The sequence below is a fragment of the Dermochelys coriacea genome, chromosome 1, assembly GCF_009764565.3.
Source record: "Dermochelys coriacea isolate rDerCor1 chromosome 1, rDerCor1.pri.v4, whole genome shotgun sequence".
In the NCBI taxonomy this organism is placed as follows: domain Eukaryota; kingdom Metazoa; phylum Chordata; order Testudines; family Dermochelyidae; genus Dermochelys; species Dermochelys coriacea.
This window is the reverse complement of record NC_050068.2, coordinates 30,475,504-30,503,216: the sequence shown is the minus strand read 5'-3', so window position 1 is coordinate 30,503,216 and position 27,713 is coordinate 30,475,504. Positions and strand designations below refer to the sequence as shown.

The window sequence follows — 27,713 nt, the reverse complement described above, 5'->3', positions numbered from 1 at the left end:
GTGCAAATAGTAATAAACTGCATAGTCTTCTCTTCCCTCTGAAATATTTCTCTCTGAAATAAGTTATAGTACAAACTATTTGTGATAATGAAATACAAGGAAACTGTATCATTTAAATGAATAATTAGAAAACAAGCTATGATAATTCTGTAGTATCACCTATTAAATCATCTGGGCATTTGACATTGTAAGGTATATAATTTTGCCTTGAATCCTAATGTGTAAAAATATATATGTAGATATTGCTCAGTATCTTATTCCAAAGGAAAAATAAACAAGTTAACTGGACACTTCAGAGAATTCAGAGCCAACACAATAGGTGATTGGAGTCCTTCAGTAGCACATGGAGAAACTCCAAGTTACACCCAGAGTGATGAAAGCAAGAGCACAAGTGGAACGTTAAGCCTGAAGACTTTAAAAGGTCTGGAAAATGTTGTAGCTGTGAGTCTCGCCTCACCAAGTGTGGTGTATTACAACCACAAACCAGCTAGTATCACTGGACTTTACAGTCCCTCTGATGTTCCCTTCAACAAAATAATACTTGTATGAATTATGACAAAATAATTACAGTCAGGACTTTGCCATAGTTCAGTCCCTCTGCTTCACTGCGAAGCTGTAATTATATCCATTAAACATATAGGCAGACTAAGGCGTAGTCACTCCACACCAGTTACTCCACATCCTCGGATTCCCTCCCCTGTCCTTATACTCATTGCCAAGCCCAGCCTTTGGACTCAGTGCTTCACAGAGCATTTTTCCTTTGAACATTTTGCTGCTCAAAAACTCATTCTCTCTCTAACCATAGACAGGGCTGGACTAAGGTAATTGTGGGGCCCTAGACACACCATAATACAAGGTCTCATGGGGTAGTGGTAGGGGTGGGCTCTGCTCTCCTTCTAGGGAGACAAGATGGCAGCAAGAGTATACCTAAGTACTTACCCCAGCAGCTGGGCATGTATCTGTTTAAGTGGGCAGGACCCACTGCACTCTTCTCCTGCTATACACGGAGTCCCCTGCTGGGTTGGTGTTGATCTTGGAGTTAACCCCCATTGAGATGAATGGGGGTGAGTCCACCCCCTTCCCCAGCAATTGCTTTAATGTATTTGAAGACTCAGGCAGATATAATTTTCGAGTTTACCTCGCAATCACACTGACTAGAAACTTTTTATTTTTAATAAATGCTCCAATTTTAATGTAATTAAAGCTGGAACTCTGGGCACGGTATTATAGTGCCTATGCCCTAATCTTAAGCAATTTACAGGTCCTTTGTGATATCATTTTCTCTAAAGACATCATATGTTTATGGAGAGAGTGAGTTTCCATCCCCTGTATTATAATAATAATAACATGCTTTTCTTTACATGAAATTGGTAGAAATGTAGTTATGTCAATGTCACATGTTAAATTCTCAATACATTTTGTTGCCCAAGTTCTTTTATGGTTTCAATACCTTCTAAATCATTCATAGTCATGACAATGGCTCCTGAAACTTTCTGGAGTGTGTAGTCTCACACTGTCTGCAGGAGGACTGCTAAAAAGCATTTCCATTTCCAACATCAGGCACTTTTGAAAGGAGATTAATAAGGGACAAAAGTTTTGGTGATGACAAATGGATGACAGTTAGCCCAAGACCTGAGTGCCATGCAGATGTTACTCATTTTGTGGAAATGCCATTAAATTTTATGCTCAGCTGTAACCATTTATAGTGTCAGCCAGATGGTTAAGTTAAAGATACTTTTCACCCAAGGGCTATATTATTGTTCAGGATTTCTAAAGCTTTTTAAAAAAATTTAAAATAGTCAACTTAGGGGAAAAAAGCAAGTCATATGCTCCTCTCTAAACTCTGCTCAGAAAGTGACTAGATATAAATGCAGTATGGTTGCAGCTTTGTAGGGAAGCCTGCTTGGTGTGGAACATCCACTTATGCAGTTACAGAATCAATAGAAACCCAGCATAAAGGATGGATTATCTTCTGGCAAAGCAACTCCTCAGTTTAGTTAAGGAACTTTCTTTTATTTTACGGCAAAAGAGACTGTATTTTGGAAAACTTGTTATGAGGTTTTTTTTTTAACTTTAGGAATTGTTCTATCCATCATCTAGTGAGGTTCTTTAGAGTTCCTACTGCATCTGATGTTAATATGGGATTTCTTGAAAATGCCATTACCAATTACAGTGTCTTAGTAATTCTGTTAAGCGTTGCTCTTTCTGTTGAATCCCTAGACAAAACCTGCTTTTCTGCTACGTAGTGAAAGGAAGCAGCACATTAATTCTCATAGCCTGTACTTTACTAAAGGCTGATCTGCATAATTCTTATCTCCTGCATGGGTAGATCAAGGCTACTCATAACTTCTACCACTACCTCATTTTATTGCTCTTATTGTTAATAAAATGCACTAAAATAGCACCATACATTTACACGGTCCTTTTCCTGATGACCTTGCAGCATAGATTGGACAAAACAAACAGAAACAAGACAGGGCAATGGCTCGGTAGAGGAAAAGTGTGGAGAACATGATTGGAAATATTCCTAGGAAGAAGTGGACTTCCAGGAGGGATTTGAAGGAACAGATCTTTAGGGGGTAAAGAGGAAGGACAAGAAGCTGACTTAGAGGAGCAAGACTAGTAAAGGGAGACAGCATGAAAGAAGGTACTGGTAAGTAAAAAGTAACAGGAGCACCAACAGAACCAAGAAGAGGATGGAGTGGAATGAGAATAGAGATGTAGATGAGATCAGAATCTGTAGAGTTTTGAAGATGAGAATAAGGAGCTTGACAGGAGACAGATAGCTAATGATGGGATTCCAAGAGAGTGGTGATATGCTTCAGAGGATCCTGACAGGAAGAGGAATTTAGCTCCTGTATTTTGTTTAGACTAAGGGGAGAGGCAAAATCAGGAAGAGAAGAGCCAAGTGTACAGTAAATCCAGCTGAACAATGACCAAGTCTTGTTGTACAGTGGGGAATTTGGGAATTGGGCTGTTTCAAACCTGCCAATGCCCCTGGTGGACCTGCAATTTAAGCCTGGGAGGTAAAAAGGGTTACTAGTGAGTTTACATGTGCTTCTGTCTTGTCAGCAGCAATTATTTCCAACTTTCTCTCCCCACACAGTGCTATTTCAAGATCAAGAGATGTTGAGCTAGTACGCACATGCCTAAGCTTTGGAACTGAAGAGCCTTATTTATTAGGCAAAGGAAGTAACCTCCTCTGAGTTGAAGTTGCAACACAAAGCGCTGTTTTATTATTTTGATTTGGAAAATTGGTTTGGCATGAAAATTTCCAGATTGATTCTGAAGACAAAGTAGAAATTTGGAGACAAAAAGCCACAAAACTATTGTTTACAATTTGTAATTGTAATGTTTGTCTAGTTTTTCCATCTCCCTCCAGCTCAGAAATGGCTTGTCACTACTCCTTCAAACCTTCCATTAAGTCATGGATCAGTTATATTTGAAGAAAACCCATGGTAATAAAGCAAAGTTAATTATTTTTGCTGTATATATTTCTGGATCTTTCTCTTATTTTAGTCAATGGGAGGCTTTTTGTGTCACTGAGTTCAGTGTGCGCTGGATTGGGCACTGTGGATGCAATTCACCTGAATGCTGAGGATTAGAACAAAGTCACTAACTTCCAAATTAAACTCTTAGAGCCGACGTTAATCAGTGCATATGCCTTGTTCTGCTCCTTTTGCATGGGTGAACTTCATCATACATTTTTCAAGAAGCATGCCCTCTACTGTAAAGTTGCAGCTTAGACAAAACATAAGGATGTTTGTTTAGTTGATAGTTAACAAAGACCTTCCCTCCTTTACTGCATATGGAATAGGCTTGTGTTTTTAGAGCTAGATATCCCAATTTTTTGTCTTGGTTGTACAAGTGTGAGCCATTTATTAAGGAGACACAGTAGTCTCTCTATGGTTAAAGTTGTAACCAGAGTCTCCTTCTAAAGCAGATTTTGACTCATCTTGTAATTACCACATCATTTGCAAGATCCAAGCCCTTAAAATCAAGGAAACATATGATTAAGGACCTAATACATTTTAATGTGCCTATAGCATGCTCTAAACTTCTGAAATGCTATGCTGGGGGTGTGGCCTATAGGCAACATTTTTTAAAATAAAATTAACTGTTTTTTTTTTTCATTTTCGACAACTTACTGGGAAGGAATCCTTTGTACTAGATGCTGGGTTGTCTTGGCCCCCTTTTCCTGAAATGTAGATATGGGTTGGAAGCAGGTGGGTTTGAAGGAGCTGGAAACAAAAGCATGTGGACAAGCCTTCTGGTCTAGTAGAGGTACATGGTAGTCTCTTAACAGGCAAGATCAAGCACCCTGGGAGAAGTTATGTTTTTTGAGTTTGTGGCAAGGTGGGATCGAAAATCCAATTACTTGGGCCTGTGGTTTGGGTTTATAAGTGTCTTAATAGCCTTTATTATAGTTTGAATGTGAACTTACTAAACTCAAATTTCTGTTACATTCAATAGCTGTGGGTAATGGCCTTTAAACCCAACACTTGTCTGTAAGTTTTACTGGCAATATAGTCAAGTTGACTAACAGCTCTTACAATATATACTCTCAAGGTCAGCAAGGTTCAGAGACAACACTATAATATTACTTCTACACCAACATATTATGGAAGCGGATTTCTTGCTTATATTTTAATGTAAAGTATACTTTAATGTGTACTTTAACTTTAACGTGTACTTCTAAAGCCACATTTTGTAGTCACCAAGACTTTCATCCTTTACTCTATTGTATTTCATCCTTTTACTCTATTGCAGGGGTGGGCAAACTATGGCCCGCGGGCCACATCTGGCCCCTGAGCCCCTGGCTGGGGAGGCTAGTCCCCTGCTCCTCCCCTGCTGTTTCCCCTCCCCCGCAGCTTCAGCTCACTGCGTCACTGGCCCAGTGCTCTGGGTGGCGGGACTGTGAGCTCCTGGGGCAGCACAGCTGAAGAGCCAGGCTTGACCCCGTGCTCTGTGCTGCGTGGTGTATGGCTGCCTCCAGCCGGGGAGTGCCCATCCTGGTGCAGCCGCGCCACCAGCCACCGGTGCTCTAGGCAGCGCGGTAAGGGGGCAGGGAGTGGGGGACAGGGGTTGGATAGAGGGCAGAGGAGTTTGGGGGGCAGGGGTGTGAAGAGGGGTTGGGGTGGTCAGAGGGTGGGGAATGGGGGGAGTTGAATGGGGATAGGGGTCCCTGAGGGGCAGTCAGGAAGGAGGGGGTTGGATGGGGTGGTGGGGGGCAGTCAGGGGTGGGGGTTCCGGGGGTGGTCAGGGGACAGGGAGTGGAGGGTGGTGGATGGGGCAGGAGTCTGGGTGGGCCATCAGGGATGAGAACCTGGGGGGGTCAGATAGGCAGCGGGGTCTGGGCCATGCCTGGCTGTTTGGGGAGGCACAGCCTCCCCTAACTGGCCCTCCATACAATTTCTGAAACCCGATGTGGCCCTCAGGCCAAAAAGTTTGCCCGCCCCTGCTCTATTGTATTTCTCTATACTCATTTTTAAGCTCTTTCAGCTTCCACATAGCCTTTTGATAATTTTACTTAGGGTAGGCATACAAGCTGTGTTGACCGGCTTTCTGTTTAGAGAATACATTACTCGTTGTGCCCGAATTTTATTTCAGTAGATACAAATACTTTTCTTCTTACAAATATGGCTCCTGTCATGCCTGTATTACTAATAATTGTTTGGTCAAAAGTATTTGTAATGGATACATATATGCTAGCAAGTTTCCCATAGTGCGTACACAGTATATGTAAGTAACTCCAGGAGACTGTGGCAACAGATTTCTCTTTTCCAGGAAAGGCATGTGGTCCATTCACATCTGTATCAAGAACAACAAAAATTATAAACACTCTGCATTATTCAAAGAGATAACAAAAATTCAGCAACTGATTTAAAACTATTCCCCAAAACTCTTAGTATCAAAGGCTACCTAAATCTCTGAGTTGAAATCATCAATATACTACTGGAGATAACAAGACCAAATGAATGCAGTGAATTCTCAGAAACCATAGTGCTGGAGTGACCCATTCATTCATGATGGTTTTCTTTGAAGTTGCTCCTAAAACAAAAATCTGAATTTCCAGAAGTACTGAAGATGTTACCCACCTACTCTGTCCCTATGGCTGCTTCACTGTAGGTGTATCCACGTCTCTGAGCTTCAGATTGGAGATTTTAGGCTTGCCTCAAGGCTACCTTGCGCTGCAGGGGTGAACTGTCCTTAGTTCCTTCTCTACCACAGAGACCCTTATTAAAAGCTCCAAAGCAGAGGCAAAGAGGGTGGGTTATAGAGCACCCATAAGGACACACATCTCAAAGAACCACAGTTACTGCACAAGGTGAGTAACCTCTTCTTCTTCAAGTAGTGTCCCTGTGGGCGCTCCACTGTAGGTGACTCTACAGCAGGAACCCTGATGGAGGGGTGGGGCTTCGGCGTTGAGTCTAGTACTGATGATAATACCATGGATCCAAACATAGCATCTGATGCTGAGTTATAGGTGATATCATAATGTTCCACAAAAGTATAAGCAGCTGCCCAAGTTGCTGTTTTGCATATTTCTGTGATGGGAATGTTTTTGATGAAGGCTACAGAATTGGAAACAGATCTCATGGAATTGAACTCCAGATGGAGGTTGAAGATTGTGGGTACAATAGTAATAGGTAATGCAGTTTGATATCTATCTAGAACATCTTTGTTTCGAGACTGAGGATACTTTAAACCTCTCTGCAATTGAAAGCAATAGTTTAGAAGATTTTTCTGAAAATTTTTGTTCTATCTAAATAGAATGCCAAAGTCTCCTGACATTGAGTGTAGGTAATATTGCTTTTCTCTGGTCATGATGTGGCTTTTGGAAGAAAGTAGGGAGGTGAATAAGTTGGTTTATGTGGAAGGCAGAGGATACTTTCAGGAGGAATTTTGGGTGTGGTCTCTGTGAGACCTTATCCCTAAAAGAACATTGTGAAGGGTGGGTGTGCCATTAGAGGTACTATTTCTTGGCCTGAGCAGGACCTTTGATATGAGAGGAATCAGAGGAAAGGCGTAAAGGAGACCTGTATTGCAATGAAAGAGGAAGGCATCTGGAGCAGAACTGGGAGCATATTTTGGTTTTGGTAATGGCAAATAAGTCTACTTTGGGGATTCCCCAATGCTGAAATACATTGTGGAGAGCAACAGGCTCCATTTCACATTTGTGTTCCTGCTAGAATGTCCTGCTGAGGGTGTATGCTGTGGTATTCTGCACACCCGGCAGGTAGACTGCTGACAAGATGCTGCTGCCATGCACCAGTTCCATAGTTTCACTGTCTCTGTGCAAAGGGATGGTGATCTCACTCCTACCTGGTGGTTTATGTAGAATATACACGCTATGTTGTCTGATGTGACTTTTATATGTTTGCTCTTGATCAATGATAGGAAATGTGAACAATCATTCCAGACAGCTCTGAGCTCCAATAGGTTGATATGTAGTGTTGATTCTAAGGGGGACCATTTGCCTTGAACCATGTGATTGTCTAGCTGAGCTCCCCAGCACAGTAAGGATGTGTCTATTGTCAGTATCAATGTTGGAGGTGGCTGAATGAATGGGACCCCTGTGCAGATATCCTGCAGATCTTTCTGCCATTCAAGATGGTCTTTGATTGTCAAGGGTAGGTTGTTCTATCTTTCTCTGTTTGGTGTGTATACTCCTTTGAGTCATGCCTGAAAGCAATACATGTGGAACCCTGCATGACTTAATTCAAAGGTGTTTGCTGTCAGGTTAGTGGAAGGCAATTTCTGGCCTGGGTCTTGGGGCTGATCTAAACAGTGCCAATTAAAATGATTAGAGTGTTGAACCTGTGTAGTGAGAGGAAGGCTTTGGCTTTCACCGCATCTAAATAGACTCCTATGAATTTTAGATGTTGCACTGGAGTTAGAGTAGATTTTTGAGAGTTCAATTGTAGTCTCAACTGCATTAATATATCTATAGTCTTTTGTGTGGCTAATAGGATATCATCGAAGGATTGTTCCTTGAGCTGGCAGTCATCTTGATATAGACATGACATGACTCCTAATTTGCAAAGAGGAACCACTGCCACAGGTTGGATCTTCAAGAACACTCTGGATGTGGATGATAGACTGACTGGAAGCACCCTGTATTGAAAATGGTCATGACCCAAAGTTTCAGAGTAGCAGCCATGTTAGTCTGTATTTGCAAAAAGAAAAGGAGTACTTGTGGCACCTTAGAGACTAACAAATTTATTTGAGAATAAGCTTTCGTGAGCTACAGCTCACTTCATCGGATGCATTTGGTGGAAAATACAGTGGGGAGATTTATATACACATACAGAGAACATGAAACAATGGGTTTTATCATACACACTGTAAGGAGAGTGATCACTTAAGATGAGCCATCACCAGCAGCGGAGGGGGGGAAAGGAGGAAAACCTTTCATGGTGACAAGCAAGGTAGGCTATTTCGAGCAGTTAACAAGAACATCTGAGGAACAGTGGGGGGGGGGAGAAATAACATGGGGAAATAGTTTTACTTTGTGTAATGACTTATCCATTCCCAGTCTCTATTCAAGCCTAAGTTAATTGTATCCAGTTTGCAAATTAATTCCAATTCAGCAGTCTCTCGTTGGAGTCTGTTTTTGAAGTTTTTTTTGTTGAAGGATAGCCACCCTCAGGTCTGTAATCGAGTGACCGGAGAGACTGAAGTGTTCTTCGACTGGTTTTTGAATGTTATAATTCTTGACGTCTGATTTGTGTCCATTTATTCTTTAGACCCAAAGTGAATCTCAGGAAACTTCTTTGGGATGGTTGAATCGCAATATGAAAATAAGCATCTTGTAGTTTAAGGGCCAAGAATCAGTCTCCCTAGTTCAGAGATGGAATTATTGGAGCTAATGTAATCATTTTGAATATTTGTGCCTTTAAGTATTTGTTTAGTGACCTCAGATCCAGAATGGGTCTCCATCCTCCATTCTCCCTCTGTGTTGATTCTATATTACCAAGTCATGGTTCCTCAATGGTTCAAAATCATAGAGATGTTCCATTCAGAGAATCAGAAAGGGGCTATTACATAGCAGAATAATAATGATTTGTCACATGTTTGTGCAGAAGTGGAAAAGATTCCAAATCTGGTGTGTCTCAAAACATGTTACCCCCACAGCCTCTAGCCTCCCACTAGTAACAGACTACAACCTAGATCTAAAAAACCAGAATTATCTCTAAGTTCAGTAAAAGTACATCTTGCAGCCATAAATGCCTTTCATCAGAAGATGAACAGCTACTCCGTATTCATTCATCCTACAACAAAAAGATTCCTCAAGGGCATGGGTAGGGCCCTACCAAATTCACAGCCATGAAAAATGCAACATGGACCATGAAATCTGGTCTCCCCCCCCCATTAAATCTGGTCTTTTGTGTGCTTTTACCCTATACTATACAGATTTCATGGGAGAAACCAATGTTTCTCAAACTGGGGGTCCTCACCCAAAAAGGAGTTGCAGGGAGGTTGCAAGATTATTTTAGGGGGGTCACAGTATTGCCACCCTTACTTCTGCACTGCCTTCAGAGCTAGGCAGCTGTAGAGCGGCAGATATTGGCTGAGGACCCAGCTCTGAAGGCAGTGTCCCGCCAGCAGCAGTCCAGAAGTAAGGATGTCATGGTATGGTATTGCCATCCTTACTTCTGCGCTGCTGCCTTCAGAGCTGGGCGGCCAGACAGTGGTGACTGCTGACCAAGGGCCCAGCTCTGCAGGCAGCAGCGCGGAAGTAAGGATGACAATACCATACCATGACATCCTTACATCAGGGCTGCTGCTGGCAGTGGCTCTGTCTTCAGATCTGGGCTCCCAAGCAGCAGCCACCACTCTCCAGCTGGCCAGTTCTGAAGGCAGCACCGCTGCTAGCACAAGCGCAGAAGTAAGGGTAGCAGTACTACAACCCCCCCCCCAATAACCTTGCAACCTTCCCACAGCTCCTTTTTGGGTCAGGACTCCTACAAACACACACCATAACATTTCAGATTTAAACAGCTGAAATCATGAAATTTGCCATTTTAAAAATCCTATCACTGTGAAATTGACCAAAATAGACTGTGAATTTGGTAGGGTCCCCAAACCTTTTCCCACAAATCAGATGTCCTAATCCAACATAGGACCTTAACCTGGTCTTCAAGTGCCTTAGAAAGCCTTCTTTTGAACCCCATGCCACATGCTTGCTTACGCATCTGTCTATGAAAATGCATTCTTAGTGGCCATCACCTTGACTCAGAGAATTGGGGAAATAGGAGCTCTAATGGCACACTTCACAACTTTTTTTAGGGATGAGGTCACACAGAGACCACACCCAAAGTTCCTCCTGAAAGTGTCCTCTGCCTTCCATGTAAACCAACTTATTCACCTCCCTACCTTCTTCCCAAATCCACACCATGACCAGAGAGAAGCTCTGAAATAATTGTTTTGTGTGACAAGAAAGCAGGGTAAGAACAAGAATACTTTTGTTTTTATTTTTTGACATGAGCAAACGAAATTCTAGGTCACTAAAAATTAGTATTTTATACAGTGCTACCTATGAACAAAGGTGTCTTAGTAATATGTCATTTTAATATCTTTACAAACTACTAGTGGCCTTTTTCTTTGTTATATGATTGTACAGTTTGTAATCTAAGTCATAATGCTACAGAGTATTGCTTCTAATGTACTATTTAAGCTCCACAGACACTGAAAGATTATACCTGTCATGCTTTGACAGCAAACTTGTTGGAACAATATAGAAGATACCATCTGACATGTTTGGAGAAAGAGACAGCAGGTTAAATTGTAGCTGGAGAATTTAAATAGAGCAATCTGAAAAGAGGTTTGATCATTTGCAGCAGATGTGCTAGGTGATGGATGGATTACTGTGATGTTGTCTGTAATACAGCATATAATTCAGTGGTGTATGATTGATTCCACTAGTTTTGGTTTAACATACCATGATCCAAATTTGCAAGACAAATATGTGAGCTTCAATTTACAGACAGGGTTCAGATGACAGAACATCTCTGGCAATGCAGGTTATGTGTTTCAAGTGGAGTTTGCTAATAATTCTTTGATTCCTTGTGTTGACAATAAAGAAATCATTACCCAAACTAACAACATCTAGAAGAAAATGAATAATTCAAAGAGACTGGTACCTTGCTGTATTTTCTCTGTGATTAAGAAAAGCTTTCATTAACTAGATCAGTGTTAAAATGGAGATAATTCAGTGATGTTGATTTGAGCTTCTAGATTATGCTAGTACACACACACATACATACACAAATACATACAAAGCTTTTTATTTTGTGAGCTTACCTTGCTTAACCTCCTGTGGTGAGCTTGGAACATTATTATTGTGTAATACCATAATAACGATTAAAACTGACCTAAAATTGTACATGGGATTTTAATTGTAATTTTATTTTCAATATTCCCATATTGGGTATAAATATTTATAGGAAAATCCTTTTTCTCTTATTTCTAAATGCTTAAAGTGAAGTCTCAATCCCTGCAACATTGTATCATAATATGCTCCACATTGATAACTACTGTATACACTTTAATGAACTGATTCAGGAAAACTCTCTGAGTTGCCCTGAAGCTGCTACTGTAACCCTAGTCCCAAAAGAAGGGGGGGGGGGACACAGAGTAATCCCCAGTCCTGGAGCTGCAAGCGGAGATCACCCAGAAATGTATTCCATTTTATGCAGGAAATGTTTCACTCTTGTGCAGCCCCAACAAATCATGCCCCTGCTGTTTACAGTGGAACTGCATTGTTTCCTCTACAAAAAATGGGAACAGAAGAATATACAGTAACTATTATTTGTAGAAGAGGAGGCCTTATTCTAACAAGGTCAAAGACAAACTTCAATTAATTAGGAACTGGATTGTGGCTTTGGAAGGTCTTTTTGGAAAAACTGAGTTATGTTTATCGCTGTGGCTGTTATAGTGTTCCAGAAACTTCCTCCCCCTCCTCAAAGCAAAATATTCTATTTACCATTGCCAGATGTGGCTGGCAGGACCAATGCTGATCTGCAGTATTAAGACACAAAAGTATTTTCTTTACAATGTCAGTTCTTTCCATGATAGAGCTAGCTGATGACTTAATGCTGGTTAGACTGAAGGTTGACGGAGGTTGCAGATCATGGAGATATCCACTGTAATAAGAAATGAATAAAGATTGTTTTGGAATTTCTATCACATAGTGGAAACGTAAAAACACAACAAAACTTTGTGGAAGACAGTCTTTGAAAACAAATTAACTTACCAACCAGGCATTGTCTTGAAGGAACCTGACACATCGCCGGCTAAGAATCAGCAGAAACATCCGCAGAATGTAAACCTCCTGGTTGGTACGTGAGTATAGGATAACCACATTTGTGATCACATCATTAGTGTCAGAACATGACATGCATATTTATCCTGCATTAGAGCCTTCTGTTTTTGTAATCTCTTCTTTGTGAAAAATAAGTACAGAGACATGCAGTGGTGCCAATTATAGCTGGTAAACCAGCCAAGTTGAAAAATTCTTCTTTTTCAATCCCTTGCTGGTTGAAAATCAGAGGAAGCTGAAGATGTATACAAATAAAATAAAGATCGGAAACAGAGAGGGCATTAGACAAGGAAAAACTGTTCCTGGATCATAGAATCATAGAATATCAGGGTTGGAAGTGACCTCAGGAGGTCATCTAGTCCAACCCCCTGCTCAGAGCAGGAGCAATCCCCAACTTTTTGCCCCAGATCCCTAAATGGCCCCCTCAAGGATTGAACTCACAACCCTGGGTTTAGCAGGCCAATGCTCAAACTACTGAGCTATCCCTCCCCCCAAGTACCAAGAATGAGGTATGATTGATTGTACTCATTGATTGATCAAAACCAAAAATAGTGTCTGCTCCTTGGCTGGATGACTGAAACTTTACAAACAGGGACAAGCAGTTCCTGGGCATATTTTTTTTCTCTGTGAATACCCTTGTTTACATGACAAACAGCTATTCAGAAAACACTGCTGTGGACAAACACCTGTTTGCACCATTTTTTCCAGAGAAGTGTGAACATGGTGAAAGTCAGAAACAGAATGCATGTTCACAATTCTTGTTTTGCACTATTCAGTCAGATTTAGTAGGAGTAGAGGATATTTTTATTACCCACCACACACATGTAATTCCGCTGATTGATTTCCGCACAGCACATTCGTGATCTCTGTGGGCAAAATTTTGTCCTCAGATGAGTGCACAGAGCTTTGAAATATGACAGTGAGAGTCATATGTATGTATCCAAGAGTAAAATTTGGCCTGATGACAGTAAGTTTACCACAGGCTTAAAGATTTATTAGAATTCACAATCAAGTTTTGCCAATATTTAGAACTAGCAATCAATAACTCAAGTCATGAATTTTGTAAACCTTTAAGAATTAAATCTAGGCACAAAACGTGGGAAGCAAAAGATTATAACTTGTATCTTTGTCACAGATATTCAACAGAAAGGGTTCTCTTGTAATGCAAAGGGGCAGAGAACCCTCCAGGCCAATTTCTGAAGAGGGTATTTGATGCTTACAGAAGTTAAGGAGCAGCATTACTTACAACCAAACAGTGTGGTGAGGAACTGTGCATAGTTCTTCATGTTACTCTGCCAAAGCACCTCTGGTTTTGTCTTCTTTCATTACAGTGGCTGAGCGCCATTTGAACACAGACACTCCAATTATGTCAAACAGTGCAGTAGTTTTCTGAGGACAAATATTCACTAGGATGAAACAACTAAACTGTTTTTCACTTGCAACTCATAATAGGATTTAAATACTTTAAATTCTAAGCTGAAAGGTGAGTGCATTAATTCATAGGGCAAACACTCCTACTGTCAATAAAATGTTTATAGGTAAAGACATCACCATTCTTTGCCATATTTAAAAACAAAACAAAACAGAAAGGAGAATAAATAACAACAAGGGACAGCCTTTTGATGGAAAACTTTTAACAACATTTTTGAAGAGTACTTGCAGGAAGATCAAATTATGGTTTTGTCACTAACAAAGACGTCAATAAAAAAAGAGTTCCCATTGAAAATGTATTTCATGCTAAATGAAATCCAGCGAACACCCAAAACAGTAGTACACTTTATTTGCAAAAGGCCCACAACCCTTTAAAAACCTGCACACATTGTAGGAAATTTTCAGAAGATTAGCTTCCTTATTTGCATCTGACAAATTGATGTGCATAAATTTGAGTACTTGCACCTTTCTTTACCTAATTATAAGTGCAAACCATGCAATTACAGACAAAAGTATTTAGACTTGCCCTGCACTGTTCATTCTGCAGGCACAAAAGAGCTAGCCCAAGTTGTCTAACCATTTATTTTTTTAGCAAACTTCCTCTATTGTACAATGCAGTACATACTGAAGGCACCTATATAAATAATGAAAAATAATGAAAGCCTTACTACTCATACTGTGTTCAAATGAATATGCTGGATAGAGATTGGTGCATATTATTCCATACTAAACACAATATACAAAGGAACTACATGTTTTCTATACAATACAATGTTCTGAGACACTGCACGTGCCTGAGAGTGTGGTGGTACATGGCTGTCTCTGAAGAGTTACACCTTAGGTATGGTACAAACAGGGATTTGCAAAGACTTTGTATTGTTCTTCTCCAACTGATGAGGGCAGGATGATGTACAGTTGTCTCTCTATTCCTTTATTATAAAGAGTCAAAATAATTTCCTTTGACTTACAGTCAACACATCTGATTAGTAATAGCATAATATAGTCCCCTTGCAAATAATTGACCAGTTATATCCATGAATATCTAAAAGAGGAAGCATAAAGGGTTTTGATTCAACTTACTCTCTGTGTGAAAAGTACTACCGAGGAGAGGGAGGGTACAGTAAGTGAAGACAATCTCACATATTCACAGTCAAAATAGCAATGATATGTCAAAACAGATCAGACAAGCCTTACAGTATAACATCTAAACTACAGACAATAGCTATCCCTGAGAAGTTATACTACCTAGGGAGTATATAGCAGTACTCTTTTGGGTTTCATTGACAAAACTGTACAGTGATAGTGAATTTCCTAGACACATGACAAGCCTCCTCCACACCCCAAACTGGAAGTTTTCAGAGTAACCTTGCACCGCTGACCTCTTCTGCTGAATCAGTGTCCAGTGTTCCCAAGGACTCAACCAAGAGAAGCTTGCAATGACACTGCAACCTGGGACTATCAAGTTGCAAACCACTGAGTGCTATGTAGAGAAAAACGCTGGGGAGGGGCACAGGGACTGAATTACAATCATTTTTAACAGTATAAAGGAAAACAAATATTTAGATTCTCTTAAATATTTTGCATTAATTTTTGAAAAATGCTGAAGAAGAAACAACGAGTGACAACTACATGGAATCTGCTTTAAATATTTACTGCAAGGCCAAAAACAAAGAAAAAAAATCACCCAGCATTTGGCAAAAGCAATGCTGACACTGTAGAATCTGCTCTGTGTTATTTGCATAAGTATTACAACTATCTAATAGGAAATTCACTTCTTGAACAAACTAACCAAATCATATAATTTAATGAAAGCAGAACTTTACATCAGTACAAAAACAGTCACACAATGTAAACCAGTTGTAAAACTGATACAAACATAATTCTGATTGTATCCTCTTATTTGCCAGCCTCAGAGACAAGGATAATGGAACATAGTAAGTATGGCATATTTGAAACTGAATCATGTTTTAATTTCATGTCATGAATCCAATTCCTTTTAATACCTCAAAAAATGCTTTTATTACTCTCACATTCAGACCTCCTAATCTGAGAAACATTTTCTATAGCAAACTATAGTAAATTCACATATGTGGAATGAACCCCACTGGGGGAGAAATAATTAGCTTACCATAGGAGGTTATGGAGCAGGGGTCAGATCTGTGTAATTTAGAAGCAAGAGTGTGGGATTCTAGGTACTAGTAGGTATAGCAATTTTTGAAACTTTCAGCTGGTGAAATGACATTCACGGAAGTTAGGTTAATAGAAGCCCTATAGTCCTTGAGTTCATGCAAACGTTTAACAGCCCCTCCCATCAAATAAGTAAAGAACCTTGCACTCTGCCAGAAACACCATTTCTTCTCCCCAGAGCATATTTTCTCCATGCAAATGATAGATAGAAAAAAAAATCAAGCCTGAACAAGTGGTGGAATAAGCTAAAAGGATTTTACTTTTTTAAAATCTTCTCTAGTCGTCTTATATTTTTTATTTGGGGTTTCCTACATGCTAATCAAATATCCCACAGTATATTACATTTTAAAATTTAGCATACTATATAACAAGCGTGGCCAGCCTGCTGCCTAAATGAGACATAAGGAGTTCTACAGTGCAGCCTCCCACATTCTAATGCAAATGTGGGGGACACATGAGACAACAGGTGCCATCATGCATTGATCAAGATGGAAGCTGGTATGGTGTTCTTGATGTCCCTTCCAGCTCTCCATTTCTAAGACTGTATGATCTGAAGTCAGCAAGGAAGACATATTGCAAATGAAGTGACTAAGCTCTGCTTCACTTTGTGTTAATTGGAGGCCCTGCTGATCCTGCAAAGCCCTGAGCATTTTTTCTTGAGTAGTGTTCAGAACTCTAAATTCTCACTTGTGTCAATGGGAACTAGGGGCACTCAGCACCTCTCATGTGGTGCTCAGCAGCTTGCAGGGTTGAACCCTAATTGCATCTGCCAGCTCCTAGCAAATTGCCAATGTGATCTCTGTAAGGCAAAGTTTCGCTTATACATTCAAAAATATTAAGATTTTGGATTTCTTCCTAATAATTGCTCATACCTTTCATTATACTACAAACAGAGCAGTCCCCCAGGTTAGGAACTGAGCTAATATTTCCTAACCATTAAACCTGAGAGAATGGCTTAAATTTTAGATAACATTTATAGTAACAAATGAAAAAAAATCATTTACCTCACACAGAATTGAATTTTTTAAAAAAAATCTAATATGCCTTTTAAGCTATTACATCTTTTAAGAACTGAGAGTCCATTTACCAATTGCCATTGTCAGTCACGCCTGTTTTGCAGACTGGTCTACTACACAGCTTTTTCAAAGACAAAAACGTTAAGCAAAAATGACATCAGTATTGTAAAATCTAAGTATAATCTACAGCACTGATATGCTCAAACACCATGCATTTAAATTCAGTTGTATGATAATTTATGTTGATCATGTCTTCAGACTTAACATACTCACCCCTAACAAGAAGTTCTGCCTCATCTGACACACTGTCTGCTGTGGTCTGTATCCTGCAGCCATATCTCCCAGCATGCATCAGAAGGATGTTCCTGATCATTAAATCTGCAGAGGATGCTTGCTAAAAGAGGGATGAAGTACAAGTTTAAAATGGTTCAGATCTGCCCCATGCAAGGTGGTTTATAGGCACTTTGCATACTGTGGCAAAGTCATCTTTGCAGGTTTCGCAGTTTATATTAAAATAATTTTCAGAATACTAACTTCCTGTTTTAAGGAATGCAGGGGGAAGTGCTTTTAATAAAATTATCAACAGAGATTAAAGGGCAGTATTTTTTATTTGTAACATACTTAGTAAATAACTAAAGAAAAACCTTTGCATTGCTTAAGAAATAATTACCCACGCATGCTTGCATGCAGAGAGAAATGCTTTCCAAGTGGACAATAAATAGCAAATTTATTAACTAAACCAAAACTCTCTGGCCTGAGCAATGACATTAATTGCAGTTACTGGCTCTTTTGGAAGGAGACCAAGTTAGTTGGAAAAGTTAGTGATGATTAATATTTAGGTCAGTAGGGGAAAATTAACAAAATCTTGAATAAGACAATGCAAGAGATTCCCTGTTTCCCACCCCGCCCCTTTAGAATTTGTATGTACTTCCTGCTGAAGTGTCCGCTCCTCTGATGTCTGTAAATAAAGAACATGGAGTAATGGGAGTCCCAGCTTTTGCTCATTAGGGTTGAGGTCAACAGTGATCAGTATGCTCACTAACTGTGACTGGAAAAGCGCAAGAAGATGTCGGTACAACTGCCCTTATGAATAGCTGTGTCTGAGAATCACAACGTTATTTAATAAATTCAAGTTATGGTTCTAGGCTTCTGGATGCACCAAACCACAGCCACACCCAAAGTCTGTTGAAGTAAATAGGAGTTGTTCCATTGGCTTCAGTAGGCTTTAGAGATCAGACCTCAACACATTAATGACTTAACACTGTTTCTTTGTTTCTCAGCTTGGGAAAGGGATATTCTCTTTGGGGGAAAGTCACCCATATCAGGAGGCCAGCATACCATTTAAATCCCATTTTTCATGTGTGCTAAAGTATGTGCATATGTGGCTAGCACCTGTTTACAAGAGCTCTTTTGCTGAATTTATTTTAGATTATGACAGCAAAACTTCCAAATTCTGTCCCAACTAGGTTTCCATTTCATAATCAGCAGAGAATTTGTACAACACAAGTATAGAAACATACTATTCTAATGGTGGTAGTGTAACCCCAAATTTCCCCTTATTAACAATAAGAGTGATCTTATATTTTATAATGCCTTTCATCTAAAGAGGGCTTTGCAAACTTTACTGCTTGTACAAACTATACAGTAAGATAACAAATGAAATTTCCCCTCATGCTAGGAGCCAGCACAATGCCTATATACCTCTGAAATCCAGCACTGAAGGCTTAGATGGGACCTTAGTGGTGCAGAGACCTCAAGCTGGTCCTCTTTTAAGAGATGCTGAGTGCTCTAAATTACTACTGTTGTCAATGGGAGGTGGGAATGAAGTCTATTTTGAATGTGCAGAGGAATGCTAATAAAGAGGCCCTGTGTTAAGTATAGGGATGAATTTCATCCTTAAGCCTTGGCTACACATAGCTTTTATACTAATTTAATTATTTCATCTAGGGATGTGATTTTCTGTGGAAATAGTTTAATTGGCACCACCTCTAGTGTGGATGCAGTATAGTTTGTACTAATATATACCAGTACAGTTAACACAATGCAATTTTTATGTGTTGACAACCCTTATGTAGTACTGTACTGCAACCACTTCTGGGTGGCAATTGATTAAAAAGGCAATACGCTGCAACACAACAAAATAAGCAAGGCAGTTAAGTGTCCCATATCCAATTTGAACTACGGGGCAAATTAATTAGAGCTGTGCAGAAACCAGACTTTCTGCTTCACAGGAAATTCATGATTTTGAATTTTGATTTCATTCCTAATCTGCACCTAACATCATATTTGAAATTTTCCATAAAACAACATTTTTGAAGAAAAAAAACTGGGGATAAATTAAAACATTTCATTTTGATAAAATATAAATTTTTCATGTTGATACTCACTTTTAAAAATGTTATATTATAAATTATAATCTAAAATGAAGTCAATTTGAAAAAAAAAATTGAAACATTTTGTTCTGATAAGGACCTTTTCAAAACTCTTTGTTTCAACTTTTTCTTAAAAGTTACATTTTGTCAAAACTGATGTGCCCATGAAAAGTTTCGATTTTCATGAATCAGCATTTTCCAATGGAAAACTGTTCTACTATAATAGGTTTTACACTCCTGGAATCATAGTCAATTCTCAGCATCTAATCCCTGATTAAGAACAATAGGGGTTCTAAGCTATATCCCACAAAAGGTCTAATTGTGAGGCATTCCTCTGTGATGGGAATATAAATTAGATGCAGATCTGATGCAAAGCATCATGAACAGTGCAAAATGTGCATACAATGCTTCCTCAACATAATTAATTTCAAGAAAGGAATAGACTGCATTATCACTGGAAAATGACCATATAATAAGGACAAAGCAGATATGAACAGAAATTGCAAGAGATGGTTGTGGTTTGGTGTGTCAGAGATGACAGACAGGCATTGGTTAGTATCTGATTTTCCAGGAATAGATAGGCAACTGATTCCTTTTCCAGTCTGCTGACAATTTCCCAACCACAGCTTGAGTGAATGTCCTTGGCAATGCAGCCATCATATAAAACTCATTGGTTTGTTTTAAAATGTCATCTCTGTCACCCAATGATAGCTTACACACATGCTAGACCTCAGTGTTTGTTGTGCTGTATATATATATTTTTTCTCTTTAGCACGATAGCAACCCATGAATACATTGTTTTACCGCTAGGGTAAACCAACCCTAAGACCATGGATAAACATTTAGGCATTTCTACCTTCTGGTCCCATGTTCAATTCAAGCTGGTTCTCCCTATTTAGATTCTTGTACAGACCCCGATCTCTGTGGTATCCAAGCACTTACCAAGAGCTTAGCTACGATGGTGATGGTATCTGTCCTTCAGTTCTGCAACACTTAAGCATGGATGTACCCATTAATCAACGTTTATAATATTTGATTGTTCTATTCTTCATGATCTGAATTCAAAGATGATCACAAGGCATGGCTAGAAAGAAAATCCCTCCTCTATAATACTGTTATTTGTTTATGGTAGCTCCTAGGAATCCCAAAAAAGGATCAGTACTATGTACTGTACAGACACATAACAAAGATGTCAATCCCCTTCCCCAGAGAGTTAACAACCTACATGTCAGAAAGGCCACAGCCAATGGATGAAACAGAAAAACTGGGTGGGGGTAAGTTGGAGGATGAGATAAAGATACATCAGATATAACAATGTGCCTCTTCTCTAACCAATTCTAAATAAGAATGATTTGCACGCACCAAAACCAGAGGTGAGTTTTCAAATTTAGGATTTAAAATTTAGGTAAGAATTTAAATTAGGAAAAGGCAATTTTGTCAGGGTTTTTCCCCCTGCATGGGGCCAGCAAAGGAGAAAGTGTGGAGATGTTGCTTGTTGGAGAAGTGAGCAGGTGGGTAACTGAGGATGCCATTAGTACCAGAGAGAATGCAGGAGTGAATGGTACAATAAACAAGTAGATCTGATAGTAGAAAGTTATGGTATTTTATGGTATTTTTCCTTCTGAAGTATCTGACACTGCTGGAGAAAGGATACTGGAATACATAGACCAATCATCTGACCAGGTACAATTTAGAAATTCTAAATTCTAAATTCTATTCTGGAATTCCAGAAACTCTCTCACATCACTCAAATCCTTTCTAGGACATTTGAGCATTTTGCAATAGGAGAACATAAAAGAGATGCGCACTATTTCATTTCTGTGAGGAGTTGTCTTAGGGATAAAAATTTTTTAACTTTTCTAGCACAACAGTGCTTATTATTAATGAAACATGGATTATTCAAGAAGATTAATGTTTTTGATATAAACTTTAGGTATTTAAAGGATAAGACCAACATCAGTCCACATTTCAGTCTCTCTTTTGAGGATAATCTATATTTAATGTGGGCTTTCTTGTGAAGGGAAGAAAAAGCATTATAGATAATCTGGTTTAATTGCTAAGGAGCTGTCTCAAAATCTTTGCTATCACTAACTATTACAGGGTTCATGACTATATGAATCCTAATATTCTCATCAGGAAAACAATGTGTATTTAATCTGCATGCTTAAATAACTAGGCAAATTGGCAGCAATTGGAAGAATCATTGCTATAAATGAGGGAGAGCAGTGCAATAAAACAGATCCCTGTGAAACATTTAAGTTTATTACAGAATAACAGTATGTGCAACAACCAGCATTACTTGGAATGTCTGAGGGGAAAAAATTAAACTTGCTTGCTTTTAATATAAATTGATGTGTGTTTAGAAATTAGTGGCCTGATCATTGGAGGTGTTAAGTAGCTGCAAATCCTACTGTAGCCCAGGGGAGTTGTGGAAGCAGAATATCTTGGAGAATTGGGCCTCCTCACTTTTTAACTACACGAAAGGCACTCTGGAGACATTTTCCTCCTATGCAAGTCAGGAATTATATGATGAGGCATCCTAGAACAGTACATCTGTAAAGCTTATCTGGCCCCTGGGGTTTAAAATTCTGGATGACAGTACATGTGGGTTCTGTGGGGTTTGGGGCTGTGTAAGTCCTGTTTTTATACAAAGTTCAGGGGTTTGAAATCTTGGAAAATAACCAAGAACTAACGTTTTCATAAAGCAAGAAAAATACTGTTAGTGAAGATGAAGATCACAATTAACTGGTGCATGAGGATTGCTTTGTGCTGCTCCAGTTGCTCTTAGTTGGGTACTAAAAATTCCACCAGTGTGGGCAAGGAGTTGTAGGTAGTATAGAGCTGACACCAGAGCGCCTATATTGTCCTACTTCTGGCTGCTGGTGTAGGGGCTCCTTTACACCTGACTGCTTTCTGGGGGCTATTGTCAATTGGCATACATATGAGTGCCTGTCAAGTTGCCTTAATTTACACCAAGGACTAGCCTGGTGCCCAAACTTCCCCATGATAGTGGGAAGGGAGGGTTGGTGGAAGAAGGAGACTAAAAACTGGCATGAAAGTCACCTTTGCACACACTCAGTTCCTTTTTGGATTTGTGATGAACATTCTTGGAGAACTGGTGCCAAAGAGATAAAGCATAGGATTTTCAAAAACACTTAGTGTTGGCCTAACTACTTCAACTGAAGTGTATGGCAAAACTCCAATAGACTTCAATGGGAGCAGAGTTAGACCAAAGCATTTTGTTTTTGAAAATCCAACCTGGGGAGTGTTGCTCAGTCCTAGTAGAAATATTAATGGATTTGTTCACTGTAAATGGTAACTGAAATACAATGCATTTGTATGGAGATTATCATATCCAGTATGGAAGACAACTCTTATAGAAGAGGCATATCTGGCCTGAAGCAAGCCTAGGTTAAAGGTTTGCCTTGGTGGTTTGGATGTGTTTTAAAGCCCTCGCAGATATCATTCAAAATCCCGTACTTACAGATAAGGGGCAAACACAGGACAAAAAGGAAAAATGGCTTATCTAAAATATTGTGGCTGGTTAGTTGAATCTTATCTAAATCCTGATCAGACTCACTTTCTCTTATTTCCTAACAACTTTTAACAGGTCTCAGGAGCTTCTCCAGCGCACATGACTAACTATAAGCAAGACCGGGAGCTCACAAGATTAGACCAAACCCACAACCTCAGAAAAGAGATTGCGGAGTGAAGATTCCACACTGGGAATGTCGTGGGTAGGAGTTCTTTCTGGATGACTTGGAAGAGGGATAAGTCTGTTGAGGGTGACAGAGAGAAAGTTGAGGATAGTGAGGATGATAGTTATGCAAACTGAACCATAAAAGACCTGGGTTTAGTTTCCAGAAAGGACTGAGGTTCAGACTGTTGTGCATATTTTACGAAGTGGTTTGGTTTACCCTTTATAAAAGCTAAGTACAGTCTTATTGTAGCTCGTGTTTAGGTTTGAAAAGTGAGATTACATTCAGATTTAGAAATCGTTTAAAAGATAGTGATCTCTTAACAGGAGTGCAGCAAAAATTCTCATACAGTAGCTATTAAAAGTAACTAAAGCCAGAATCCCTGTCTTCTACTTTTTGATTTCTGTTACTAAAATAAATCTAACATTTTAGTAAGTTCAGAGACATAGTTTCCCTTTGGGTAGGATAAAAGAAAGTTGGTTACAATGAAGCAAGAAGTGTCAAAAGGGTTCAAAACTCGACCAGCATGATATAGAATTGCCTGAGGTACCTGTCAATACGTGCTTCTAATACTCTTAAAAGTTCAAATGAGTGCTGTCAGGAAATTGCCATGTTTTTTGTGTGTTCTCTTCTAACCAAAAGCAAATTCTGGTTCAGTTAATCCATGGGAAGGTTGCATGCTATGGTTTAGCTCTTCAGGCACGGGTGTCAGTGGACACTTTCCAAGAAGTGCACCATTATAACAACAAAGTTTTTTTTTTTTTAAAAGATATCTGCATTGCTTTGAGTTCTGAACATCACCTAGCCACATGGTGCATTTGGTATCTGAAATGTTTACACCAGCTCAAAATACAAGGAAAGCTCCATAGAGCATTGAATATGTCTTCTTCTGTGCTATAGCTGGGATCCCAGAGGAGCCTAAGGAAGATAGGTGCCCAGCTCCTAATGAATTTTAAGGGCAGTTGGGTGCCTAACCTCCTTTGCAAACCCCAGCCTATATGGTCCTCATTAAACAACACATAATTAATCGTATGGCCAGTAATGCCATTTGTCAGGAACAATGGTACTTTTTTTTAGGGCAACCAACTGTTCTGTGTTGTTTACATTATGCGTCAAAGCATCTCATTTATTAGTATACAGGTAGCTCCAGTATCCACAATAGCCATATCAATGCACTGTTTTATCTGTTCTAGTACTGCAATTTATCTTAGGTCACAGTTGTGCTAACAATGCTTTTAATTAGCTTTACCTATAGGTTGCTGGTTGGGGTAATTTTTCACATACTGTGGTGCTATCTATTAATAACGTTAGCTGCTGCCTTAGATGTAGTGACCTAATTTCATAGGAGAATCAAAGGTCGTCTACATCTTCTGAATGGTTTCAGAGTAGCAGCCGTGTTAGTCTGTATTCGCAAAAAGAAAAGCAGTACTTGTGGCACCTAAGAGACTAACAAATTTATTAGAGCATAAGCTTTCGTGAGCTACAGCTTACTTCATCGGATGCATTTGGTGGAATGTGTAAATTATTCTGTTCTCTTTAGAGTCTTCTACCACTCCAACCACCATGGTATCAGAGTGACTTATGAAGTTAATTTAAGTTACTTCTGATGGGAATAAATTATGTGATTTTTTGTTTTCTATTTCATAAATGATAATAGGTTGTGAGTTGCTTTGAAGGAAAGTAACTTTTACATATGGATCTTAAAGTATCAAGGTTTGTACTTATTCTTTCCATGAGAGTGAGTTTCATCATCCTGAGTAGTTGCTAGGAAACCTCCCTAGGAATCTGTCTCTCCTTTACCTCTAGACTGAGAAGATTCATTAACTCTCTCACCTTTACAGACTTTCCCCAATTACAGAGTATAGTCTATCTGCAACACAAATGGAGCCGATAGTTTAACCACATTGTCCTTTTCTAATCTTTATGTCGTAGGTTGTCCAAACCCTACAGTTTGTTTCATCCACTTCTGCCAGGGAGCAAACAGTCAGTATGGTATTATGCAATTCACTGTATAAATTTCAATGGAGAGGTATATCAGGAAATATACACAAAAATGAGAATCTTGTACAATGCCTTTCATTTTTAAAAATGTTTGCCATTCAGCTCCTTTCACTCTCCATGCTGACTGTAATAATCCCCTTCCAGCGCAACACACTCTAACTACATCCCATCTTTAGTTGTGTGACTATAACTACCCTCTCTTGGAAAATAACCTATCAGGCAGGAGAGTTCAATGTGCTAAACGGACATAAAACAATGATGTGACAGCTAACAGGTCTTAGTCTTTAGGTTAGGAGACCTGAGCTTTTGGAAGTGCTGGTCAATGTTACAGAACAAAAAGCAGATCATCCTGATTTCTTGTGTTAGAAATAGATCACAATTAGCAAGCATAAGGAATCTACAAATTCACAACAGGAGGCAGTGAAGTGCTGATCCAGGACTTGCATGTTGGAGGTTGTCATAAAAGGTGTTCATCTGCAGCTATAGTGCCAGTCAGTCTCTAGCTACTGTAGCTTCTGTTGATGTGAATGTTCTTGGTGTTAATGATCAGTTAAATCAATCTTACTACCTCCATGTGGGCCAATTTCCCATAAGCAGAGAGGCCGTCAATTTCCATTCCACAACAATCAGATGGAGTGCATAACACGACTGCTCAATGTCTTTTTATCATTTGCATTTGGCAAAAAAGTGTATACCTTTGGCTTTCAGAAGCAAAGCTTTGCAAGCAGAGCTCTCACCTTGAGGCTGGTTTATTACAGTGCAGGCTACTCTTGCCAAACATGTGGAGATTGCAGCTAGCACAGAGCATAGTGTTCTGCTTATTAAATTGGGTGTCATAGAAAGAGAACATTATGCTTGTTCTCTGTGATCTGCACAAGCTACTGGCCATTTTCTGGGTGAAGATTAAGTGTTATTTTTGAATGATTTGGGTCCCAGGCATTTGGAAAAACTGCCTGTCTTCCCATATACTCCAAAGTGACTCCACAAATTTGATCCCACTGAAATCCATGGCAATGTTGCCCTGGGACAAGGATTTGGCCCTAAGCATGAAACAAATCTAGTTTATTAATGTCATTTTGTTCAAATTGAGCTCAAATTCAAAACATACAAAATGTTTTTACAGGTATTCCTGCAATCAGGTAAGCTGAATCTATGGCTCAGATTGTATTGGAGTTAGCACAATAACCTTCATTAGTGAGATCTAGTCAGATTAAATTGATGAAATATCACATATGTGTCTTGCTGGCTACTGCATATTTGATTAGCAAACTAGTTTCTAGTGAAGTTTTTTAAAGCAAACTAATGATTTTATACAATAACCTCATGGCAATGGCACCTCTGTACAGTCAACAGTGATTGATAAATAATAGCATGATAAATTCTCTTAAATTGTTCTGACAACTATACATAGCCTATGTTGGGCCTCTTGACTTCAAGCCAACTCCTGTTCATAAATACATTCAGAACAATTTAAATGCTGTTCAATGCAATTTTTTTTTAGTTTTGTACACCTCAAGCATTTGCTGTTTTTACGTTCTGATGTTTGCAGATTTCAAATGTTTTAGTTAATTAAAAATAAAACAATTACTTGTTTCACATTATTTAGTCAGGCTCTGCATTATGTAGAAATCTTTCCCATAATCCAAAGATCTCAGGAAACAGTATTCTTCCCATTCCCCCTTTTACATATAAAGGCAATTTAGAAGAAAGAAGGGTTGGTTACTATTATTGTTTATTAAGTATATTACAGTAGCACCCAGAAGGATTCAGGATTAAGGACCACATTGTGTTAGGTGGTGTGCAAACACATAGTGGGAGATAATCCCTGCCTGAGAAATTTTATAATCTAATATAAGAATTGATGCTCATGGGTCTTTCTCCAGAGGCCTTCTACAGTATGGGAATATGAGAAAAGAAAGCAGTTGTTTGGGGTAATCCAGGGCTGGGAGCAGACAGAGTGGACCACATGTTAGAAGTTGCTGCAAAGGACATAGACATTCCACTTGAGGTAATTCTGTAAGAGTTCTTTTACTGATGGTGAAACTTCAGATTGTCTGAACAGAAACTGCAACACAAACTTGCTGAAGCTGACATCGTTGCAAGATGCTTGAGTGATGGCATAATGTCTGGAAAAGGAATGTACAGATGCACATGTTGCCACTTCACAAATGTCCATTATAGAACCATAAATCAGAAAGGTTGACCAAGTGGACTGGGACCCAGTGGAGCGAGCCATTACTCTCAGTGGAGGAGAGACGTCTGCCAAGCTTTATACTGTCAGAGATCCAGTGTAATATACGTTGAGTTGACACTGGTTGGCCTTTGACTCTCTCGGCATAGACTACAAAAAGCCTGTTAGAGGTTCTGCACACCTTAGTGTGGTAAACATAGAATGCCAAAGCTCTGCAAACATCTAAAGTATGAAGTGTTTCCTCAACTTAAGAAGAATGAGATTTGGTTAAGTACTGGGTCAAAGACTGATTAGGCCTTTCAAATATCTGGATCACCAAGGGTGAGAGAAAACCAAATGCATCCGATGAAGTGAGCTGTAGCTCACGAAAGCTTATGCTCTAATAAATTTGTTAGTCTCTAAGGTGCCACAAGTACTCCTTTTCTTTTTGAGAAAACCAAGAATCTCTCTATTTGTGGGTAAACTGCTGAAATGGATGCCAGGTGAGCCCTC

At 39.3% G+C, this 27,713-nt stretch overlaps 1 protein-coding gene across 2 annotated transcripts in view; it reads right to left on the bottom strand.

Annotated features, from left to right (window-relative positions):
• CNTN5 (contactin 5) overlaps positions 1 to 27,713 on the bottom strand; it is a 1,042,858-nt gene that overhangs the window by 54,019 nt on the left and 961,126 nt on the right. For both annotated transcript variants that reach the window (XM_038372749.2, XM_038372738.2), the window contains one exon: positions 17,233 to 17,353. In XM_038372749.2, coding sequence (XP_038228677.1) covers positions 17,233 to 17,353 — 121 coding nt within the window. The remainder of the gene's footprint in view (positions 1 to 17,232; positions 17,354 to 27,713) is intronic.